General features: G+C 33.4%; 2 protein-coding genes across 5 annotated transcripts in view; one reads left to right on the forward strand and one right to left on the reverse strand.

Annotated features, from left to right (window-relative positions):
• Nucleotides 1–443: 443 nt before the first annotated feature.
• Nucleotides 444–20,043, forward strand: part of LOC111504328 (RING finger protein 207) — a 32,077-nt gene continuing 12,477 nt past the window's right edge. Inside the window, exons 1-14 of one of the 4 annotated variants that reach the window (XM_023158852.2) lie at nucleotides 444–781; nucleotides 834–1,022; nucleotides 1,127–1,275; nucleotides 2,459–2,562; nucleotides 4,842–5,021; nucleotides 5,859–6,063; nucleotides 9,752–9,893; nucleotides 10,192–10,304; nucleotides 10,495–10,771; nucleotides 10,917–11,064; nucleotides 11,878–12,007; nucleotides 17,261–17,450; nucleotides 17,544–17,707; nucleotides 18,219–18,460. In XM_023158852.2, coding sequence (XP_023014620.2) covers nucleotides 850–1,022; nucleotides 1,127–1,275; nucleotides 2,459–2,562; nucleotides 4,842–5,021; nucleotides 5,859–6,063; nucleotides 9,752–9,893; nucleotides 10,192–10,304; nucleotides 10,495–10,771; nucleotides 10,917–11,064; nucleotides 11,878–12,007; nucleotides 17,261–17,450; nucleotides 17,544–17,707; nucleotides 18,219–18,460 — 2,217 coding nt within the window. In that variant the 5' untranslated portion in view covers nucleotides 444–781; nucleotides 834–849. Of the gene's footprint in view, nucleotides 782–833; nucleotides 1,023–1,126; nucleotides 1,322–2,458; nucleotides 2,563–4,841; nucleotides 5,022–5,858; nucleotides 6,064–9,751; nucleotides 9,894–10,191; nucleotides 10,305–10,494; nucleotides 10,772–10,916; nucleotides 11,065–11,877; nucleotides 12,008–17,260; nucleotides 17,451–17,543; nucleotides 17,708–18,218; nucleotides 18,461–20,043 lie in introns of those variants that run through there. The other 3 variants (XM_023158851.2, XM_023158854.2, XM_023158853.2) reach the window with 3 other exon arrangements.
• Nucleotides 13,032–14,824, reverse strand: LOC111504329 (touch insensitive larva B). Its single transcript, XM_023158856.2, has 5 exons — nucleotides 14,680–14,824; nucleotides 14,313–14,624; nucleotides 13,945–14,110; nucleotides 13,447–13,802; nucleotides 13,032–13,384 (listed from the first exon to the last, which is right to left on the reverse strand). Exons 1-5 carry the CDS (start codon nucleotides 14,729–14,731, stop codon nucleotides 13,092–13,094), a joined length of 1,179 nt encoding a protein of 392 aa, XP_023014624.2. The 5' UTR covers nucleotides 14,732–14,824; the 3' UTR covers nucleotides 13,032–13,091.

Genomic DNA, 20,043 nt, shown 5'->3' on the forward strand with positions numbered 1-20,043 from the left:
GATCACCATAAAAAAGGGATAAATTATTCGCACGTCATCGAAATGACATTCACATGTTCACTTTTTTCGAAATTGAAGAATAAATTAGGAAATATACTCAAATAGCACAGGTATGTTACTGTTATCTCTCTCAAAATTTATACTCGAATTAAAATGTTACCTTCAATTCAAAATAACTCTTACAAATAACATTTTGTTGTAATTTTGAAAAAAAGTTACTTGAACGAATTCAATCTTTTTTGACCTGCCCTGTATGCTGATTAACTTGAAGCCATTTCAAGTACATTCAATGGGGTTATTGAACATGTACTAACTTTTGACAGTAATCTAGTTTTGATTGTGCAACTAATAGAAAAAAAAATCGATTTGTTGCGTGCTTAATGGACCTTACTGTATGCAAAAGTATAAATATTTGAAAATGTTCGGAGTATCATATCAAAATGTTCAGCATTCAATCTTGAAATATTTTGTCAGAATATATTCAAAATATCTGAAGTGGTATTAAAATTAAAGACGGTCCTGAATTTTTCTGTACGTATTAGGCAGAGCCGACCCACAGATCTATACCGAGATATAATCAAGGTCCCTGAAAATACCGAATAAGGATCAGAGGCGCCGCCTTAGAGTTCCAATTCTGATTGTTACTATTCTGTCATCATCTGATCTGGTTGTGGTAACTGTCAATGCTGTTCTTGACTCTTCTCATTATCCAAGTGTCAAGTTGTACTTTAAATTTTAATAATTTTATATAATAGTTTTTCGGTATTATCTACTTCGTTAGGTAAATTCTTGAATTAAACTTGTTCACTTTAATACAAACATACTGATTTCAGTGCTTGCAATCTAGAAATGGAACCGCCAGGAATGGAAAGTGGTTTGGAATTTCCAAAAAATCCATTGCTTTGTCCTATTTGTCATGATTATTTCACAGAGCCATGCATTCTCAGTTGTTACCATACTTTTTGTGCGAGGTGTTTGAGAGGACGAGAGCAAGATCGTAGACTAGTTTGTCCGTTCTGCAGGTATGATATCTGGGTTTTTTTGTTATTCAATACCTGGGATTCCAGATTTGTAAAAGGATTTGCTTAAGGTTGCCTAGGTTCTGATATAAGTTCATCTGTTGCAGACAACCTACGATGTTGAAAGATGGGTCTATGCTGCCCCCAGCTGACACATTGATGCGCCAGTTGATTGACATTGCTAATAGTGAAAACCCTCCGTGTTCCAATTGTGATAAACGTGATAGAGCAAATATGTATTACTGCAATACCTGTGGTATTATTGAAACTTTCATTTTATTGTTCAAGTTTTCTGTTTTTAGGTTTGTGTTTTTTAATTTATTTGCTTTTAGTTGTATTTATGACATAGGTTTTGGTGAATATTCATTTCAATGAATCACGCTAGTTTTCACCCAAGTATTTTTAGCCACTAAGCATGAATCTGAAGTCAAAATTTGGTTCTCCGATGGTTGGAAGAGACTGGAGCAACACCAACCTTTCTCGATCTCATTCACCCATTTCAAATGTTCACACAAAATAAAAAACTTCCGTTTAACTAAAATAAATTTTGGATTCGTTTTCTAAATGTTTTGATCTAGATTTTGATAATAATTGTTGGCAGCATCATGACTTTAACACTCACCAAAAGAAAATTATGTTGCGCCAAATTTCCAAAATATTACTTAACTTTGCCCTAGAAATTAAAAAGATCATTGAAAGCTTTCTTATTCATTAACAGGTAAATGGTACTTTCCTGTCAATTCAGATTTCTTTTAAATGAAACACTTCACAAACTAAACATGAAATCAGTTGCGGGTGGCACATTCCAAATGACTAAAAACATAGTGCCATTTCTTATAGCCATATAACTTTGACATTATTATATTCATTTCAGTTTCAGGAACAATTACCGTGAATTTTTTTTTGTATTCGAAAAAACTAAGTGGCAAGTGAATAAAAATCCGCAGCATGCTATTGTGAGAGGAAGGTGTCATATTTTGAGTGTTTACTAAAAGTTAGTTCCTGAAATACGTAAAGATTGATTATTTTTTTCAAAAACTGTTACTATCCATTAAAATGAATATTTACTGTGTCTTTTTGATTTTTCTTTTATTTTTTATGGAAACTGGAAATATTAATGTTAATTGAAAAATAATTTTGAATTTGAAAACAAAGGTATTCTAGGAACTGATAGAATTGTCTCGTCTGGAACAAGTCTTACTTGCTGACCATTGTTAACTGTTATGATTTATAATTAATGAAAATATTGAATCTGTGTCATAAAAACTTCTTTGATACAAATGAAAATGAGTATGTTATTTTACAATAATTTTGATTTTATTGAAAAGAAGTACTTTGTTGAATACATTTCAATTATCAGTCATATCGCTCATTGTTCAGTACAAATGTATTATTTCTCAATTATTATTCAGCTCATTCAAATCAAAATATTGTTTTAGGCCAAGCTTTGTGTTCACACTGCCGGGATAATACCCACAGAGCCAAAATGTTTTCAACCCACGAAGTGGTCCATATGACAAAATGCATGAAAGAGCCCAAAAAGGTGAGATCTGTGTATATGCTGATGTTTCAAACTTTATAGGCGAAGCATTAACTAATTGAACTGTCACTCAATAGAGAGTATCACTTTTGTGTCTATAAATTTGCGACAGAGCATGTAAGAAACTTCGATAAAAGCAGAATTAATGCACCCCAAAACAAAAAGAAATTGTCACTGTAATTGTAGAACTGTCTCTAATGGTTCTGACCTAAGTTAATGAAAATTCATTCAATAATTACTCTTTTGAAGGATCTAACCAATTTTAAAATTCAATTCCTTGAAGTCTCCCATGTAATTTTCAATGTCTGAAAATGAAATAATCATTCAAGAGGTAACTGAACTTCCATCCAATTTTATTCCAATTTAACTTCTTACTTTAATTTTGAAAGTTTTAATAGGCAAATTTATGTTGTTTGCAGATGACACATCATATGTCATGATATAGTTGCAGACAGTAATTTATATCTGAAATCTCAACACACAATAAAATTTGAACATCCGTTGCCAATATGCAACAAATTCTCATTCTTAGAAGTTACTATTGGGTTATTTCAAAAGTTTTTATGAATATAAACTGTAATATCTCAGTGAATACTCATTCAATTTAATGGAAATAAGCATGATATGAATCAGTGCAGTTTTGCCAACGTAATTCAACTCGATTAATTTCGTCAGAATAAAAATTAAGTGCTCGGGACTCGATGACGTCGACGAAGGCCGTGTTTGCCTGGTTTTGATTGGCGGAGGTTCAACCAGTGAGAAAGTTATCGAAGTGTTCGAGAGGTCTGAGGAGTATGGTGTGTGAGGCAAAACTTCAAAGTTTAATTCCTTTAATTTTTGGACAGCGGGCGTTATCGTGGAGCACGATCGGACCTCTTCTGTTGACCAGTGCCGGCTGCTGCTAACGCAATTTTTGGTACATTTCGTCGATTTCCTTACGATTGGACTTTGCTGTGATGGTTTGGCCCGGTTGCAGTTCTAGTGAATCACACCAGTCGCTGACCACTTTACAGTTATCGTGTTTTTTTTTTTGTAGGTTTTCACCTTTGGGAAGTGTTTGCGTAGTTCATCCAATCACTGTCCTGAAAGTCTCCTGTTGTCGTAGAGGATCCACTTTTCATACGTGACGATCCGATTCAAAAAACGAACCGTTTTGGTTGCGCAAAAGCAATGAAGAACAGACCTCAAAACGTGACAGATTCTGTCGATCGTTCAAATCGTCCGGTAACCACTTTTCAAGCTTATCAATCTTTCCGATACGTTTTGAAAACATCAAAAACCGCATGTTAGCTGACGCCTAGTTCTTCCACCATCCCACGAACCGTTTGTGATGGGTCAGTCTCCTCATCCTTGAATACTGTAGGTTGACCAATTCGGGGCTCATTTTCGAGGCTAAAATCTCTGGAACGAAATTTTGCAAACCAACGTCGAACGGTGCCTTCATTAACACTATCATTGCCAAATGCCTAGTTAATTTTTCAGGCGCCTTGGCAGCACTTTGGTTCAGTTTGAATTAATAAAGAAAAATTGGCCGAAAAATATGCTGAAAAAAGTCAAAAAATTAACAGAATCAATGTATAGAGTACAAAATTTTCTATTGGTCAGTTTACACTGCGACAATGTAAAATAAATATTTATTGAGATATGGAGCTACAAATACACAACATCAAAACTTTCGAAAGGACAATATATTTGCCAGTAAGGCAACGGTACTTGTATAACAAAAACGAACCATGATATTTTCAGTTCTTTTTTTTTGAGAGAACATAACTGAAATCTATATTCATTCATTATGAAATTTGTAATAGAGGATATTGAAAATTTTAAAAATATAAAAAAAATATTTCTAAAAGCATATTACGATCTGGATAACCCTAGCAGTTATAACAAGCTTTGCTATTATGATTTTTATCCTGATCAATGAAGTATATTATAATTGATTGATTGACATCAAAAAGCAAACTTTTATAAAGCCACTTACATCATTTTTAGCGTCGACTATTCTACCGTGGTCTCTGAGATACATAGAAGAAAGTGTAAAAAAGTCAGTGTACAACAGACAGAATGGAAAGTTTTTTAAATGATGCACAACGACTTTTCACTGTTTCTTCTACTCATATCAGAGGCGAAGCTAAAATGGCTGAGTCTAATGCACCTCCAATTTCTTTTAAATTATTTTGCTTCATCTCTAAATTTACTAGAATATGGAATAATCAGACTTAATTTTGTTACCAACCTTGTAAGTGATCATACTTCTGAATTATTGAATTTTATAATTGCAGTGTCCTCAACATGGTGAACATTACATAATGTTTTCTCCAATACAAAATGCCATGTTGTGTGTTAACTGCTTCAGAGATTCACCTAATGACATTCGTGGGCAATGTGTTGATATTGAGACAGCACATGCTCAAGCTTCTAAACGTCTTGAGAGGGGACAAAATGCAATAATGGATCTGCAGGTGAGTGAACCTGGTGGGTAAACTGAAAAAGTTGTTTAGTTTAAATATCCTCATGAATTTGATTAATGTGCTACTCTGATATCATTACTAGAAGGTAATTCTATCTCTACTCTACAAAAGTCACAAAACAGAGGAATGCACTTGTTATTAAAATGCCATAAGTATACTCCTATATTATCAATGATTAATGTTCTGAATTGGATGACAGTAAAAGATAGATTATAATATTTTTCTATGATCTTCATATTTGAGATACTCACTGGAAAAGCACCACATTACTTCAATGAATTCATATAACCATCAGATTCACAAATACGATACAAGAGGAAGAGATGAAATTTTTGTCCCAAGAACAAACCTTGCAAGAACAATGAACTCTCTATATTTCACAGAGGATTCTTGGCAAATAACAAGATTCCTAATGAAATTAAACAAAGTAACACCCTTCAACTCTTCAAACGCTCCTTATCTCAATAATTACGAGCACACTATTATTCCAACTGAGTTGTTCATCGTTCTTCTCTCTATTAATCTCTTTATCATTTACTAGTGCTACGTTTTTACCCCCTATATTCTACTGTATAGGTCTTATATATTTTAGTTTATTTTATTTTATTTAACAACTGATATATTTGTATAATCTATATGTATATTAGGACATCATTTCTAATAAATCTATCTATATCTAATATTTTACCAGTATTGGTTCTGTTATTGAACTAGACATCACGCTAAATTTTTACTGGAAGGTAAGAAATGAAATCCCATACACTTTCATGAAAAATAACTTATTGCTAAATGTCCATCAAGTTTGAAATTGTTAATTTTGGATTGCAGACATCAGTAAGAGATGGCATTATAGCTCTAAAAGGGCTCATGGATGAGTTGAGAAGGAATATGGATAGTGAGAAGCACACCATAAACACATTCTGCCAAGGAATGCAGGAGGCGATGGCCAAAACTCATGCTACCATGATTATGGAAGTGCAACGTCAATTTGAGAGCAAAGATCGAATTTATAGAAGTCAACTCATAGTTCTTGGCAAGTAACTGAGTACATGGCACTTTATTTATTATTTTATTTAGAATTACTCAGTTTGAAAATCATAATGATTACTTCAAATCGATCATGTGCAGGTGAATTTCATCGTTATCTTGATCACCTTGAGGAACTCTTATCAAATATTTCAACTAAAAATTTCAAAATAGTTTTGACTGGTGACTTCAATATCAATTTCAGATAAAAATCTTCTGAATTATTACTATTTTTATCCCTCTTGAAATTTTTTGATCTAGAAGTTACTATACAAGAAGATACAAGAGTTCCTGAGAATCTGCAAATTGTATCGATAATATAATTACAGATATAGACGGAAATCGTACCGTAGGAATATATGACCCTTGTTTGTCAGACCACATGGGACAATATATAAGTGTCCCTTTAAACGGATCGGAAATAATAGTGGGTCACAGAATACAGAGGACGAAAAAATCAAAAGCAATTTTCAGTGATCTGGTAAAAAAAGCAAATTGGCATTTATTTTCTGAATCTTTGGAAAATGACGTAAACAAATCTGCCGATTGGCTGATTAGTACTTATAATCTTGTACAGAAATGTTTTCCCCTAAAGATATGTCCCCCAAATAAGCCACCAGAAAAAATCTGTCATCTATCAAAATAATTTGCAATAATACCAACAATCCAGCATATTGGTTATTTCACAAAAAACTGAAAACCGACTACAGAAATTCGATTACAAATACAAAAAGGCTCGCCTATGAGAACTTTCTCACTAGATCTACCAGCCTAGTTAAAGATAGCTGGAGAATCATAAATTTTGAATACCGTAAAAATGACAATAAAAATGAATTGATTTTTTCAGTATAGTTGCAGAAAACATTATCAAAACTTTACCAAACTCCCATTTTTCTCCTACTGATCTCTCAAGAAAATTACCATCACATAACACAGTTTTTTTTTATCCTCCCCAACCACACCAACTGAAATACTCTCAGCTATCAAACAACTGAAAAATTCTAGTGCAGTAGATGCCTTTGAATTGAATGCATTGCTTATTAAGGAGACATCAGAAGTACTGTTTGAACTCTCAACACTCCTAATCAATGAGTGTTTCACTTCAGGGGTTTTTCCTGACAAATTCAAAATATCAAGAGCCTTACCAATGTTTAAAAAAGATGATCCCAATATTCTAAGCAACTTTCGGCCAATTTCAATCATAAATATATTTTCAAAAATAGTGGTGGTATTATTAGAAGATAGGCTGACAGATTATTTAAAAAAAAAAAGTTTATATCAAACACCCAAGATGGTTTTCGGAAGAATAAATCAACAATTAGGCCTTTACTGAGGATCATTGAAGACATTGTACAAAACGAACTCCATAAATTTCAAACTTTATAAGTTGACTACAGAAATGTGTTCACTGAATAATATCAAACTGAAAAGAGCTATTAGAAATATACTTTTAGACCATTGTTTTTACAGTATTGTTGCATTTTTAAACAATTAATAATCTATTGATTAATGATCTATTAAGCAATAATCATTCACTTGTATATTCATATTTGTGAACATATTCTAATGTGTAAGTTATGTTATATTGTAATGTCCTTTTAAATCCAAAACTTATGAAAAGTTTTTTATCAGTTTATATCTTACATGTCTCTCTATGACTATTTTCAATGTATGACATGCTGTAAACTTATTGTAAATCAGTCATATAAATTAATCTATCTATCTATTTAGGGTGGATTAACGAACCAGTCTCAAGTACTATGTCCAAAGTTTCAAGTCTTGAGGGTTGATGTTTTTCCTTTGTTACTAGTAAAAACTTACAACTCGAGCATATAGATATTATGAGTAAGACAGTGTTAGAAGAAAGTGTATGTCGCCTCTGTTTGGACAAAGATGAAACAGCAGAGCACATACTTTGTGCCTGCCCCGCTGGGGACCGAATCAGGTTTTTTTAGAGTTCGGTAAAGCCATACTCTTATCATCTGACCTGAAAGACCACTCACCATACAAACTAATCGGTTTCGTTAACCTAACCGTGTTAGGAATCACACGTTAAAAGGTAAGACCTCATTAGTCCTTAGCTCGCACAAGTTTCTCAATTTCTGAGAGTTGTCTTTCGTATGGGGGCGACAGCAGATTAACGGAAAAACAGATTTTTTTTAACAGATTTGGTCGAATGTGAATAGGTGTGAGCCACAATAAACCATTGCGGGTTGCGGTGGAGGGTCGAAAAGATCCACTCACTTTCGACCTAACCTAACTTATGTATGTATAAGATAGTATCTAAGCTTGTGCCTGAATGTTTCCATTGAAAATTAGTTATCAACTGCTTACACTTCCTTAAGACTTGTGACTTCGACCTAATACTGGGTGTATGAATCCACTCTTTGTTTTGTGGGTGAATTTTCATTGAATATATTTTTCATTATGTTTATTTTACTTGTCGTCGATAAGCAATTAGATTAGATCAGAGTACAAAAACTGAACAAATCCTGCTGAAAGAACAAGAAAAAACATTCAGCTGTTTTTGGGATGTTGGGTGACAGCTCATGATAATACGTCTCGAGGTAAAGGTAGATTGATTATAGAAGCTACAGGTGGATAGATTGCTTGCTTAGAGGAAGATTGGTATACATAACCGTTGTATTAAAAACAGAGTGGAACGGGATGCCTTTACTTTTATGGTACCTTGTAATAGATGAGTTACTACAGGTGACTGTCATTCTAGTCCAGGGCAAATATAATATAGCTAGGGGACGCATGCAATGCGCACTCAATATTGAAACAAGATGGACTGGGGAAAAAGGGCTCAACATAAGCCCATCTGAATTGACTGTTGTAGCATTCACCAAGAGGGACTAACTCCAAGGTTAAGATATACAATTGTCAAAGGAGGTTAAATGTCTGGGAATAATAACCAATATTAAGACAGGGTAAAAAGAAAGGTAGTACCACCAACTGCATCATGGGAATACTTGAATTTATCCACTTTACATCTTGTCATAATGAAGTAGGCAATAGTGGGCTGATTCAAAGTTGAAAATTTCACCAAGCTACATGGGATTTGCCAAATGTGATTTTGGAATATGTGTAGGAACAAATATCGAGCAGTTTCTCCACAGAAAGATGATGTTTAAATTTTATAAGTATTGTGTGGTGCAGTGGCCAGGTACTATAATTGAAACATCTGAAAATGTATTTATTTACAAATTATGAATGGACTGACCAACCACTTTTAAAATTGGAACACTGCTGACTATGTTGTAGACGACTAGATTTGAGATTATACATTTTGCTTTTTAAACCCATTGCCTCAAATTTGGTTAAAAGTACTTTATGATCCATAACATCGAAAACCTTTTGAAGATCAATAAATACTGATATACAATTTTTATTATCTGATTCAGTGGTTATGTGATTAACAAAGTCAATTGCAGCACTTTGTACTACAAATGAAACTTAAATTCCTCAAAAATGAAGAAAAATATTGTGTTTAAGGATACCTATATGATAACCAGTGTTTTGCACCAAAATTGTATTTTTGTTTGATTACAGTCCACTTACAAAAAAACAAGTTATTTGTATGATGCTTTAGCAAGCTTCTGTATTTTACAGTTGTCACATTCATCATTATATTATTTCATTATTAACAAATTTAATAACAAATACTTGTATTTTATTTGTTATATTTTTAGGCACTGTTATGCCAGTTCTTCAATTGCACTTAGTACTATGCACCACTTTCACTGCTGCAGCCAATAAATATCAGTTTTTGGAGTTATGCCCCTCTCTTATCGAAAGACTTGCCGTAGTTGGGAACTTGAGCCAACCAGTGAGGTAAATATTTTTTTTAGTGGAGAGAATGTGTTATGCATACTAAAAAAGTTAGATATAATCCTATAATAAAAAAGAGATCTGGAACGTTAGGCATAAAATGAATCTGAAACAAATTCTGTTTCTTTACACCAGAACTACAACACTTTTCACAAAGTGTGTTCACCAACTAAATTGGCAGAAGTTTTCTAGTTTATATGGACAGTATTTGTTTCGGAACAATCCGACAAGTCTTATTTTTACCAAATAAATGACTAATAAGTTGTAATTAATAGAAGTTTTCCTCTCTATTTAATTGTAGATCTTTGCAATCGTCACAGATAAAAACTAACTATCGTAGTGAGTTCGCTCAGTGTCTTGAACCTTGGATTGGTCCTGCCGCTGTCAGTCAGCATCAGACGGAATTAGCTGCAGGTCAGTTTCCATTTAAAGTACATAAAATATTTGTGTAAATAGATGGAAGTAGCCTTCACTATGTGGTAGGAGATCATCATGAAAAATTTGAAATAAAACTTCCTATGCTTTTATACCACTAGTGGTATATTTTTCATTTTTCCTAATAAATTTTTCCCTGCTTATAAAAGTAATGTTCCTTATTGTCCAGCTTCCAGAGTATATGACACTGCTCCCCCTACTACAAAAAAACAGCAAACTGCCCTAAAAAACAAACTTCTTGAAGGAGAAAGCTCTTTCTCTTCCCACTGTCGATCATTTGAATCTCAAATAAGGGAACTAAACCAGCAATTTAACTTGGTTAAAGAGAAAGTCGGAGAGCTGCACAAAGATATATCTGCTTTGAGAAAGGCTCAGACACCACCGTTACTCTCCCGATATGAGGTGTTGATTCGAGAGTGTTTGCATTTGGATCAGAACTTGGAAAGGTTAGAGAGTTGCATGACTATGGATTTTTTACTTATTTTTTAGTTACATTTCTTGCATTTGTAAGGTACTCCTATGTAAAACTGTAATCTTTTGTACCCTTGCTTTAACCATCTACTAGTAATATGAGGAAATCATTCTTTTCAGACAACAGCAAGATCTTGATAGAATGGCTTCTGTGTTTGATGCTTCATGGGAAGAACAGCTGTGGAGATTGAGAGTTGAACAGGAAGTTTTCAGCTGTCAAAGGGCTGATGTCAATACGTTGAGAAATGAACTCAAGCACTTGAGTCAGGTATTTATTTTCATTGATTTGACCAATACTTGATGGATATTCATAATTACTAGGAATTAAATGAAAAAGCACTTGTGTTTTTACCTAGCAGGTATTTATCCTTCATTATAAATAAGAAGAGTAATTTCTTGACCTGAATTCAGAATTCAAATTGTATCTTCTGGTTATGTATACTATAATTCCAAAATAGTAGGCACTAAATTCTCAGAAATGACTGACGTTTTTACCTAAATCTGTCTCTTGTATGGAAATTAATTATACTAAGCAGATGAGGAAAAATGATGATAAAATTTATAAAATCACAACCTTGACAACAATGTTTTCGTTTTAATGCAATATTTGTGAGAATTTAGTTCCTACTATTATGGAATTGTACTATAGTAAGTTTCACTTGGCAGTGTTGTGTGTTATGTATTTATAAGTTATGGACTATATACAGTTTGATAGGCACTAATGTTACCACTTCAAAGTATATGAACTTTTTGCAGAATGAAATCAGGCTTTTTTATGAAACTTTTTTGGGTGTTTTCACCTTACACAATCTGAAAAAATATAAAATTGGTAAAGACAGATAGATAGACTTTATTGAAGCACACAATTTATACAGTTGTAAAAGCCAGGTCAAGAAGTTAAATTCAACAATTAGGGAATATTTACAAATTTCTTATGATTTCCACTTATTTTATTCTTTTCATGGTTAAAAGTGTTGAGAATCAAATGCAGAAATACTACCACAGTATTTTATTATTAACAATTTTTTATTCTATGTAGGATATGAAGTTTTGGATTATTCTTTTGTACCTCTATTTTCAGTTAGCAACACAGTTGGAACCACTTATAAAAAGTCTGACGCCTGCTCAGCAAGCTCAGAGCAGCCATAGTGAAGCAGGCCAAGGTCAAAGTGAACAAGCTCAACATCTGGCGGCACTTTTGGAGCACATTGGTAAGTGAGGTTAGTTGTCCTTTGCCATTTGATGTTGTCTATATAATAAATTATAATGAAAAGAGAATAATGCAAAACATGTTTTTACATTAGTAAGTTGAATCAAATTTATTATGCAGGAATAATGAAAAACCTGATGTATGAAATGTAAGAAACTCAACTGAAAAAAAATTGTTACAGTATATTGAGCACCCAGGTTCACTGAAAATGGTAACCCAATAATTCCATAAATTACAGTTATCCAGATTCTTCAATGCCTGTATTAAAATCAAATTGCTATTTTGATATTTTCTATCAGTAACTTACAAAAACATAATTGTGTCCAAGCTATTTTCCAGGTTTGTTAGCAATGGTCTGAAGGTTTTTATGCCTGAAGTTTCTTTTAAAACTGTGGTAGACCTCAAAGGCGCTGAGGCAACGCATAGCCTAATTTTTTCGCAGTGCATACTACTTGATAATATGTGATAGAATCGGCCAATATTTGATGAAAATTTATAACATATTCAAGAAACACTTCGTGAGATTTTCACTGAACAGTTTTACAGAAACCTAATATGTGTTTCCCTATACAAAAGCTTTTTCAGACATATCACTTACATGTGCCAAAGAGAACTCTCAGAAATAATGATCTGTTTCACGATTCCTTTCATCATACACACTATAGAATGCTCTCTCCTATTGATCGTTTACTTAAAGTATATCTTTTATATTATTGTTGCCATTCACTTCTGTATTTTAAATTGTATGATCTATAACTATGTTTATCTTAGTGCTTTTACTCATTTTCACGTGATTGAGTTTACTTCGAATCTCACTTTTGAATTTTTAGTCCTTTCTTCAATTATTAAACTGTATATGAATATTCATTATATTTGATGCTTGTACTATTATAAAAGGGGTGATCCCGTGCAATAAATAAATAACCCAGCTGGTATAGTGTTTCTTGATTACTACCTGTTAATGCATACCTCTGTCGTGGAGGAAAATTTCAGGCATAATATCCACAGCTAACAAAGCCTGAAAATAGCTTTGACACATTTATTTAAAGTAACGAAAGTTTACATTCATTGAAAAATATAGCTTCTTAACAATATTCTAGTGGAGGAATTTCTGGATCGTCATACAAATCTTTGACTTTGTTATTATATTCAACAATTCTACTAAAATCCATTCCATTCTTTTCGTTAACTTCCAGATATTCATTTTTTTTTTCATTTTTATTTTTTTCTTTCTCTAAGGTGTTGCATTCAGGGCGAATTGGCGGTTTGTAATTAACTTTTGGCAGTTTCAATAACAAGTGTCCTGTGGTTTGTGATCTCTGGGCAATACTTTTAGTTGTGAATATTTCTTCTGGAAAAACGATTTGGAATATTTTGCCTAAAATATTTGAAAAAGCATTAAAAAATATCAGACATGGTGAACTACGGGATAAAATATACCTTTGATAGTTATTTTCACATATATCGGTTGCAAATCGACTTCTATCAAGTTACTGTCCATAAATTTATAAACAGCAATATCTAAAACAAACTGCTTAGGATCGTCATCGCTGAATGTGAAGTCAAGTTTAGCTTGATTGATGTTGAGGGGTCTACCGTCTTTCGAGAATAGCCTAACAGATTTTTTGACGGAGGTGTCTTTTTTATCAGCAGTTTTTTTGTTTTTTTGTTGACGATTCGCTATCTCAACTCTAGTTTCAGGGCAGTTTTCACTCTGCATTTTCCAAAATTCTTCATCTTGAATACTTGAGTTGTTACTTCTCGATACACGTGTGATTTGTTCTTGTCGGAATGACCTGAAAAGTATTTAATGTCGGGTATAATCCTGACTTGTGATGAAATTTTAATGAGACTTCCAGTATTCTTAGTAAAACATTGTGTGTGACAAAACTAAGTTCAATATATGTGCATCCTACCTACAGTATTGAAGAAAACTACCTGTATTTCTCCTGACATTTTCTAACATGTTTTTCATTTTCAGAAAGATTCTGCTGAGCTTTAATTCTGTCACTATGTGTTATCTCCTTTACATCTAAGTTCTGTAACTGAGGAAGATGGGCTATTACATAATCCCTATATCCTTGAAAGTCACAGCAAGGGTTTCCTAAAATTTGAGTGATTTGTAAATGTCTTTTTCTAGGTAGAATGTTGAATAGAAATTTTAAACAACTACCAATATTTCTTAGGTTGGTATTATAGGAAACAACTATAATTATAGTCGTAGTGTCACAAAATCAAACCTTTGGAATCACCAGTGACTGTTTGAGAGGGGAAAATATCAACATATTGATTGCAATTGTGTTTACCCGTCAAATATAGATCTTTCAAGAAAATGTTGTTTTTCAAAGAACAAACACTCTCGAGGTTCCCTATGAAATTTAGTGTCAGGTCGAGTTTCTCCAAGGATTCACACCTCTCCAGATTTTCGATCACTTCGATATTGTTGATGGCCAAGTTGAGATACTGGAGTTTTTTGAGTTTGTTCAAGTTCTCGACTTTTGAAATGAGATTCGCTTGAAGATATAAGATCTGCAACTCTTTGCACCAGTTGTTGATGTGTTCGATTTTCTCTATGTCTTCTTGGTGTAGTGACAGTTCTTCAAGAGTGCCTATTATACCTTGAAATTGAAATGATTATTGTCAACTATTGCGTTATTGAATTGGAGAAGGTACCTTCGTTGTGTTCTGATCTTTTTCTTATCAGTTCTTCTGTTATCCTAACCATATTACGGTATTTGCACAGTCCACCAACTTGGTCTTCTAAAATATTTGTATTGACAGTATTGACCTAACAGTGTCACTACTACCATGGTAACTACTTATTCTTTGTAGTCCAGTAAAATTGATTTCTTTATTCAATTTATAGGGAACATGCACTTGTTTCTATTTTAAAAATTTTTCATCATGTACATCACCCCCAAGAAAATTGAGAGAAAATTGTTTGGAATGCTAAATATAACTTTACGACAAAATTGAAAATGCCCAAATTTTAGACCTGTCTACCGTACTCCTGAAGATGTCTGTGGTGGCTGAATATGTTGTTACTCCCTCAACTGACACAGTTTCACAAATAATAATAATAATAATAATAATTTTATTAGTCTCAAGAAACACACAGTTTTTAGACACGTCAATACAATTTCTAAAATAATAAGTTTGAGAGGATAAGATTCGTCAATATAGTTTCTAAAAAATGCTAGTAGATAAATTAGAGTTACAAAAAAATACAAGTTAACAAGATAAAATTCCAATTATAAATTACATATCTAACATATTATATATATATATATATATATATATATATATATATATATATATATATATATATATATATATATATATATATATATATATTCAAAGTTGAGTGAAAGTTCGGGGGGTGACCAAAAAAGTGTATATTTCTTATAAGGGATGTTTGGTTAATATTTTCTTCAAAATTGTTGCATTTAAGAATTCCAGAATGTTTTCTTATTCAGTCCTGCCTACTACAAAAGAACTATGCCCCAAAATATTTCATTCAACCCTATCATTGATAATTTATTTCTTCATATTGAATAGAAACAGATAAATCCAATTAAAAATTATATGTATGTGAAGTCGTGATTAGGGTAATAAAACAATAAAGCACATAATAATAAAGGTTAAAATGAACACGAAACAAACGCAGCTCACACACAACAGAACTGCAACACTTTTCTCAACGTTCGGTCCACCAATAAAGTTTGAATCATCACAAAATGAAGCGCAGTTCATTTCCCAATAATATCAACTTGTTGGTTGTACGTGCGTCGATAAGAGTGATACATTTCTGGTTTGAGGAAGAAACTTTTTTTTTCTGGGTTTGATATTATTATTCATTATTCGTGAATGTTATTTCTTTCCTGAAGCCTTATCATAATTAGATATGAAGTTTATAGTCAATATTTTTATTGTCATTTCCCCTTCTTTTTTTAGACATTTGTCAAGAAAATATATCATCAGAACAAATCTTCTCTCTCACACTTTCTCCTTCATTATGTATATGACCTCATCTATTATCAGCAAGATATATCCCATTGCTAACATTTTGCTAATATATTTTTTATATTTATGAGGTTTATATAGAAAATAACAGGGATTTTTGGTGTGATTCTTTTCCTTTTTCCCTTTATAACCTTCACCTTATCCCCTTCAGTATATCCCCCACGATTATCCCTACAGTTTACCATTAGAGTTTTTCTCTGTTTGAAATAGTGCATTTTTCTGAAAGCATCTTCATAATTCTGTCACTTTTTCTTCACAGCTTCTGGTTATTTTCGAAGTTTTCTTTACTTTTGGAAACATAAAAATTCACATCTAGATGGATCTGGCAAAAAGGGGGGATATTCCTCAGGGATTTCATGTGTAACCAAAAATTACTTACCAATCAGTGCAGTGTGTACTGGAGCACTGTCCTGATAAAGCATTATCTACTTGTTCTTCCATAATTCTGGTTGCTTTCTTCTTACTCGCTCATGTAGAGTGGCTGAAACCTCAAGATAATATTCTATATTCACTGTTTGTCCTACAGGAACTCAGTTCACTCATTGAAGTCCTTGGTTGTCAAAAAAACATTTATCGTTGCCTTGAATGATTTGATTTGGACATCGTCACATGTAATATATGTTTCCGACAGTCTAGGATCTAGAATCTTGATGTTTTTCAAGACGTTAGAAAACATTTCCATTTGTGAGCCCTTTCATTGAACGGATATTCAAACTGGCGGTTTTGACGGATGAGATTGCTTATTTTCTTGATGTTTTCATCTATTTTAGAAGTTGAAAAAAGTACGAGCTTGAATCATTTTCGATATTTTCTCGCTCTTCTTACCACTCAAAAACCCGTGTATGTGACATACATTCATCCCATACATACATACATAAGTCTCTGTTGCGGATTTACGAGTTTTACTAGAAATTTCACACTGACATTTTGCTGAAATGAAATACCTTCCATTTTTCCGACGAGCAGCAGATACACGTTTCGACCCAACTGAGCATACTACTGTCGTCCAACCGGCTGGAATGTGTAGAAGGATGTCAGGTGACTCGACAATATGTCTCACAGAAAATCAGTCCCGTTATTTTCTAGCCATACCTCGTGGCTGAAGGCCTTCAAGTAATTCCTGCAAAACGTTAGCAACATTAAAATCTATTCGTTTTCATTATATACCTTTCTGCTTTATCTTCTCGTGAATAAATGTTGGATACAATCAGAAGAGCAGTTGAACTTTTAGGTCTCCTGCAACAATCCGATGCTTCATTAGGTAAAATACCAAGATCACGTAGCAAAGTACTTGGTCAATTACTAGAAAAAGTCCGTCCTAATATACAAGAAAGGGAAAGAAGCAAGTCAGCAGCGGGACACACTGAAAAGTCAATGTCAACTACACAAATGCCGGGAACTAAAAAGACTTTTATGGCTAGGTAAATCATACATATATAAACTCAAATTTTGTTTCTGTTATTTATGATTTTGTGGTCTCGTCTGCTACAGTAGAATTTTTTTTTCCAATTCAGTCAGCAGCAAAATATTGATCGATTGGAGGCCCATATCAAGGAAAAATTACATGATATTATAAATAGAAGACAGAGTCAACCAACTTCAAAATCCGATACAGAAACTGACAGACAATTGGGAAAAGATGACCGAAAGTTGAGTAAAACAGACTTGGACTCAATAGGTAAGTGTTGCCATTGTAGTTCCATGATATAATTTAAAATTATCATATATTAATTGTGAAAGAAAGGTTTTGGCTTTCTACTTTTCCATCTTTATGAAAAATAGACTCTTTACAAAGATGTGTAAATCATGCAAAGAAGTAATTTATGAATGGATTTAGTGCTTTATCTTGTAATGTTATCCAGATTGGTGCTGAATAAGCAATAAGACAAGTGCTTTATTGCGAAACATCGATGTCCACCATTGAGAATGACAGTGTTCCATGTAAGTGAAATATTACCTCTTTCATATATGACATTGTGTAGCAATCCTGTAAATGATATCTTTGTGAAGAGTTCATTTTGAAATGAACTTCCTTCTTCCTTTCATTAGAAGATTCCCTTTTTTTGTATAAAGATAGAGAAGTAGAAAGCCAAAACCTTTTTTTTTTTTTACAAAAATTATTCTCTCCTAAAAATATACCCCTTTCAATTAAAATCCTAAATCTGTTCTGTTATTGTTTGTTATTCCAGCAAAATTAAGTGTGAAGCAGAGGATCATGCACAAGAAAATAGGCAAAAGTTGTGATAAAATTAATGCCACTAGCAAATCGGATGGTGAGAGTAGAAAAACTAAGTCTGAGTCAGAGTATCAGAGAATTTCTGATGCCACTAGTCAAAATATTAAAACGTTGGCTCATGAAACCAGGTCTAGTCCTAGTAGCCCAAAATGCAAAAATAAAGGAAAACTGCCAGTTAAGCAACAGAAGAAAAAGGTATTTTCAACAATAAATATCAAAAGTAAGAACCACGATAACTTGAAAAAAAATGAAGCTTGTGATTTCAATTTTGAGAAAATACAAGGACCTCTTAATTTTTGCAAGATCTTTGAAGACTGCACTATTATTTGTAATACCAAACAGAATAAAAGATAATTTAGCAAGATAATTTGTGAGATTACGAGAGTTACCAAATCGTTGATACAGTGCTGCATCAAGTAACATCATATCATTTGTGCGTTTCGCTAACAAAGTTAGCATCATCAGGAGATGAATAATACTTCAGTATTTTTGTTCTGATCTGGAGATTCCAGTTCTACTTGTCGAGAGAATGAATGCATGACCACTTAAACTAGGAAACTTATTTGTTTCATGAAAATTTATTCACTGCTCGAAATTTATTAATTAATTAGAAATTCTTATGCAGTTTGAAATCAGAGTAATTGTTAAATTGAGATAATTTACCCATTTCTTGTCATTCGTATATTTTTTCTAAGATCACTTTTCTGAATAAAATATTGCAAAGTCTTCTGCAAATAAGAAGTGATTATCCAAGAAAGTAAAATGTTTGATATTGGCTTCATAGAGTGGAACCGAACATTGTGGAATACCAAAAGTTGAAATTGCTTTATCACAACCACAGTTGTTATACTACTATAAATTTTATATGAGTGACTCTTTTGTTTTAAGTGGTTCAATATTAAATGATACAATAGTTGTATGTATATATTGAAGAATCAAAACCGTTTTGTGCTGGTACACATCTGCTACACCTCATACTGTTACAGACATATACACATTCAAAGTTTAAAAGTTTCACGGCCGGAAATTAAATTCAAACTACGGTTATCTTGCTGGGTAGCCATGGTCCAATGGAGAAATTAACTCCGAATGTTTTGCACACAACTACGATGGACATCTTCAGCGGTAGTTGGCAGCATTCCATTACAACTCTGTATCTGTAGAGTAATAATAATAATAATAGTAGGGAGGGTGAGTGTAAGCCCACGCACTTAGGCCACATGTGACCCATTGTACATCCTCCCGAGGAGTTGTCCTCCTAGGTCGTCGTCCATCCTGTCCTTTCCAGGAAGGTGGACAGGTCGCTGGGAGACATCTCCTTTATATCGGCAGGTGTAGGCCAAGACTCGCCGAACACACACTCTCTTATTGACGATAACTCCGGGCACTCGCACAGGACATGCCTGACAGTCTCATCTTCCTGTTCACACATCCTGCATAGAGGTGTGTCCACTAGCCCCATATTATGTAGGTGTTTCCTTAGCTGACAGTGGCCAGTCAGAAATCCTACTGTAAGGCGTAGATTTTTCCTGGTCATCGCCAGATATTTCTTTGGCGCCAGCTTCCCAGGGTCGCCCAAGGTGATCCTGGCAAGATTACATCCTTTGATTTCATCCCATCTCTTTAGAGATTGAGCATGGGTGTAACTTTTGACTAGTTCCGCAATTGTCGAAGTCATCAGGCCGTGGGTGCCACTTGGTCCTAAAATTCTTAGTCCAGCCGCTTCCCTGGCTAAAGAGTCGGCAATGCGATTACCTTTACTCCTGTTGTGCCCTTTA

The sequence above is a fragment of the Leptinotarsa decemlineata genome, unplaced genomic scaffold (assembly GCF_025532065.1).
Source record: "Leptinotarsa decemlineata unplaced genomic scaffold, Ldec_3_MD MMD2_tig00000505_RagTag_RagTag, whole genome shotgun sequence".
Lineage (NCBI taxonomy): Eukaryota > Metazoa > Arthropoda > Insecta > Coleoptera > Chrysomelidae > Leptinotarsa > Leptinotarsa decemlineata.

Excerpts from the sequence above, each read along its gene's own strand:
- LOC111504329 (XM_023158856.2), bottom strand. The coding sequence starts at position 14,731 with ATGGTTAGGATAACAGAAGAACTGATAAGAAAAAGATCAGAACACAAC. Across the intron at positions 14,625-14,679 it reads AAGATCAGAACACAACGAAG|GTATAATAGGCACTCTTGAA; the intron begins GTACCTTCTCCA and ends TTCAATTTCAAG. Across the intron at positions 13,385-13,446 it reads TGTGAAAATAACTATCAAAG|GCAAAATATTCCAAATCGTT; the intron begins GTATATTTTATC and ends CAAATATTTTAG.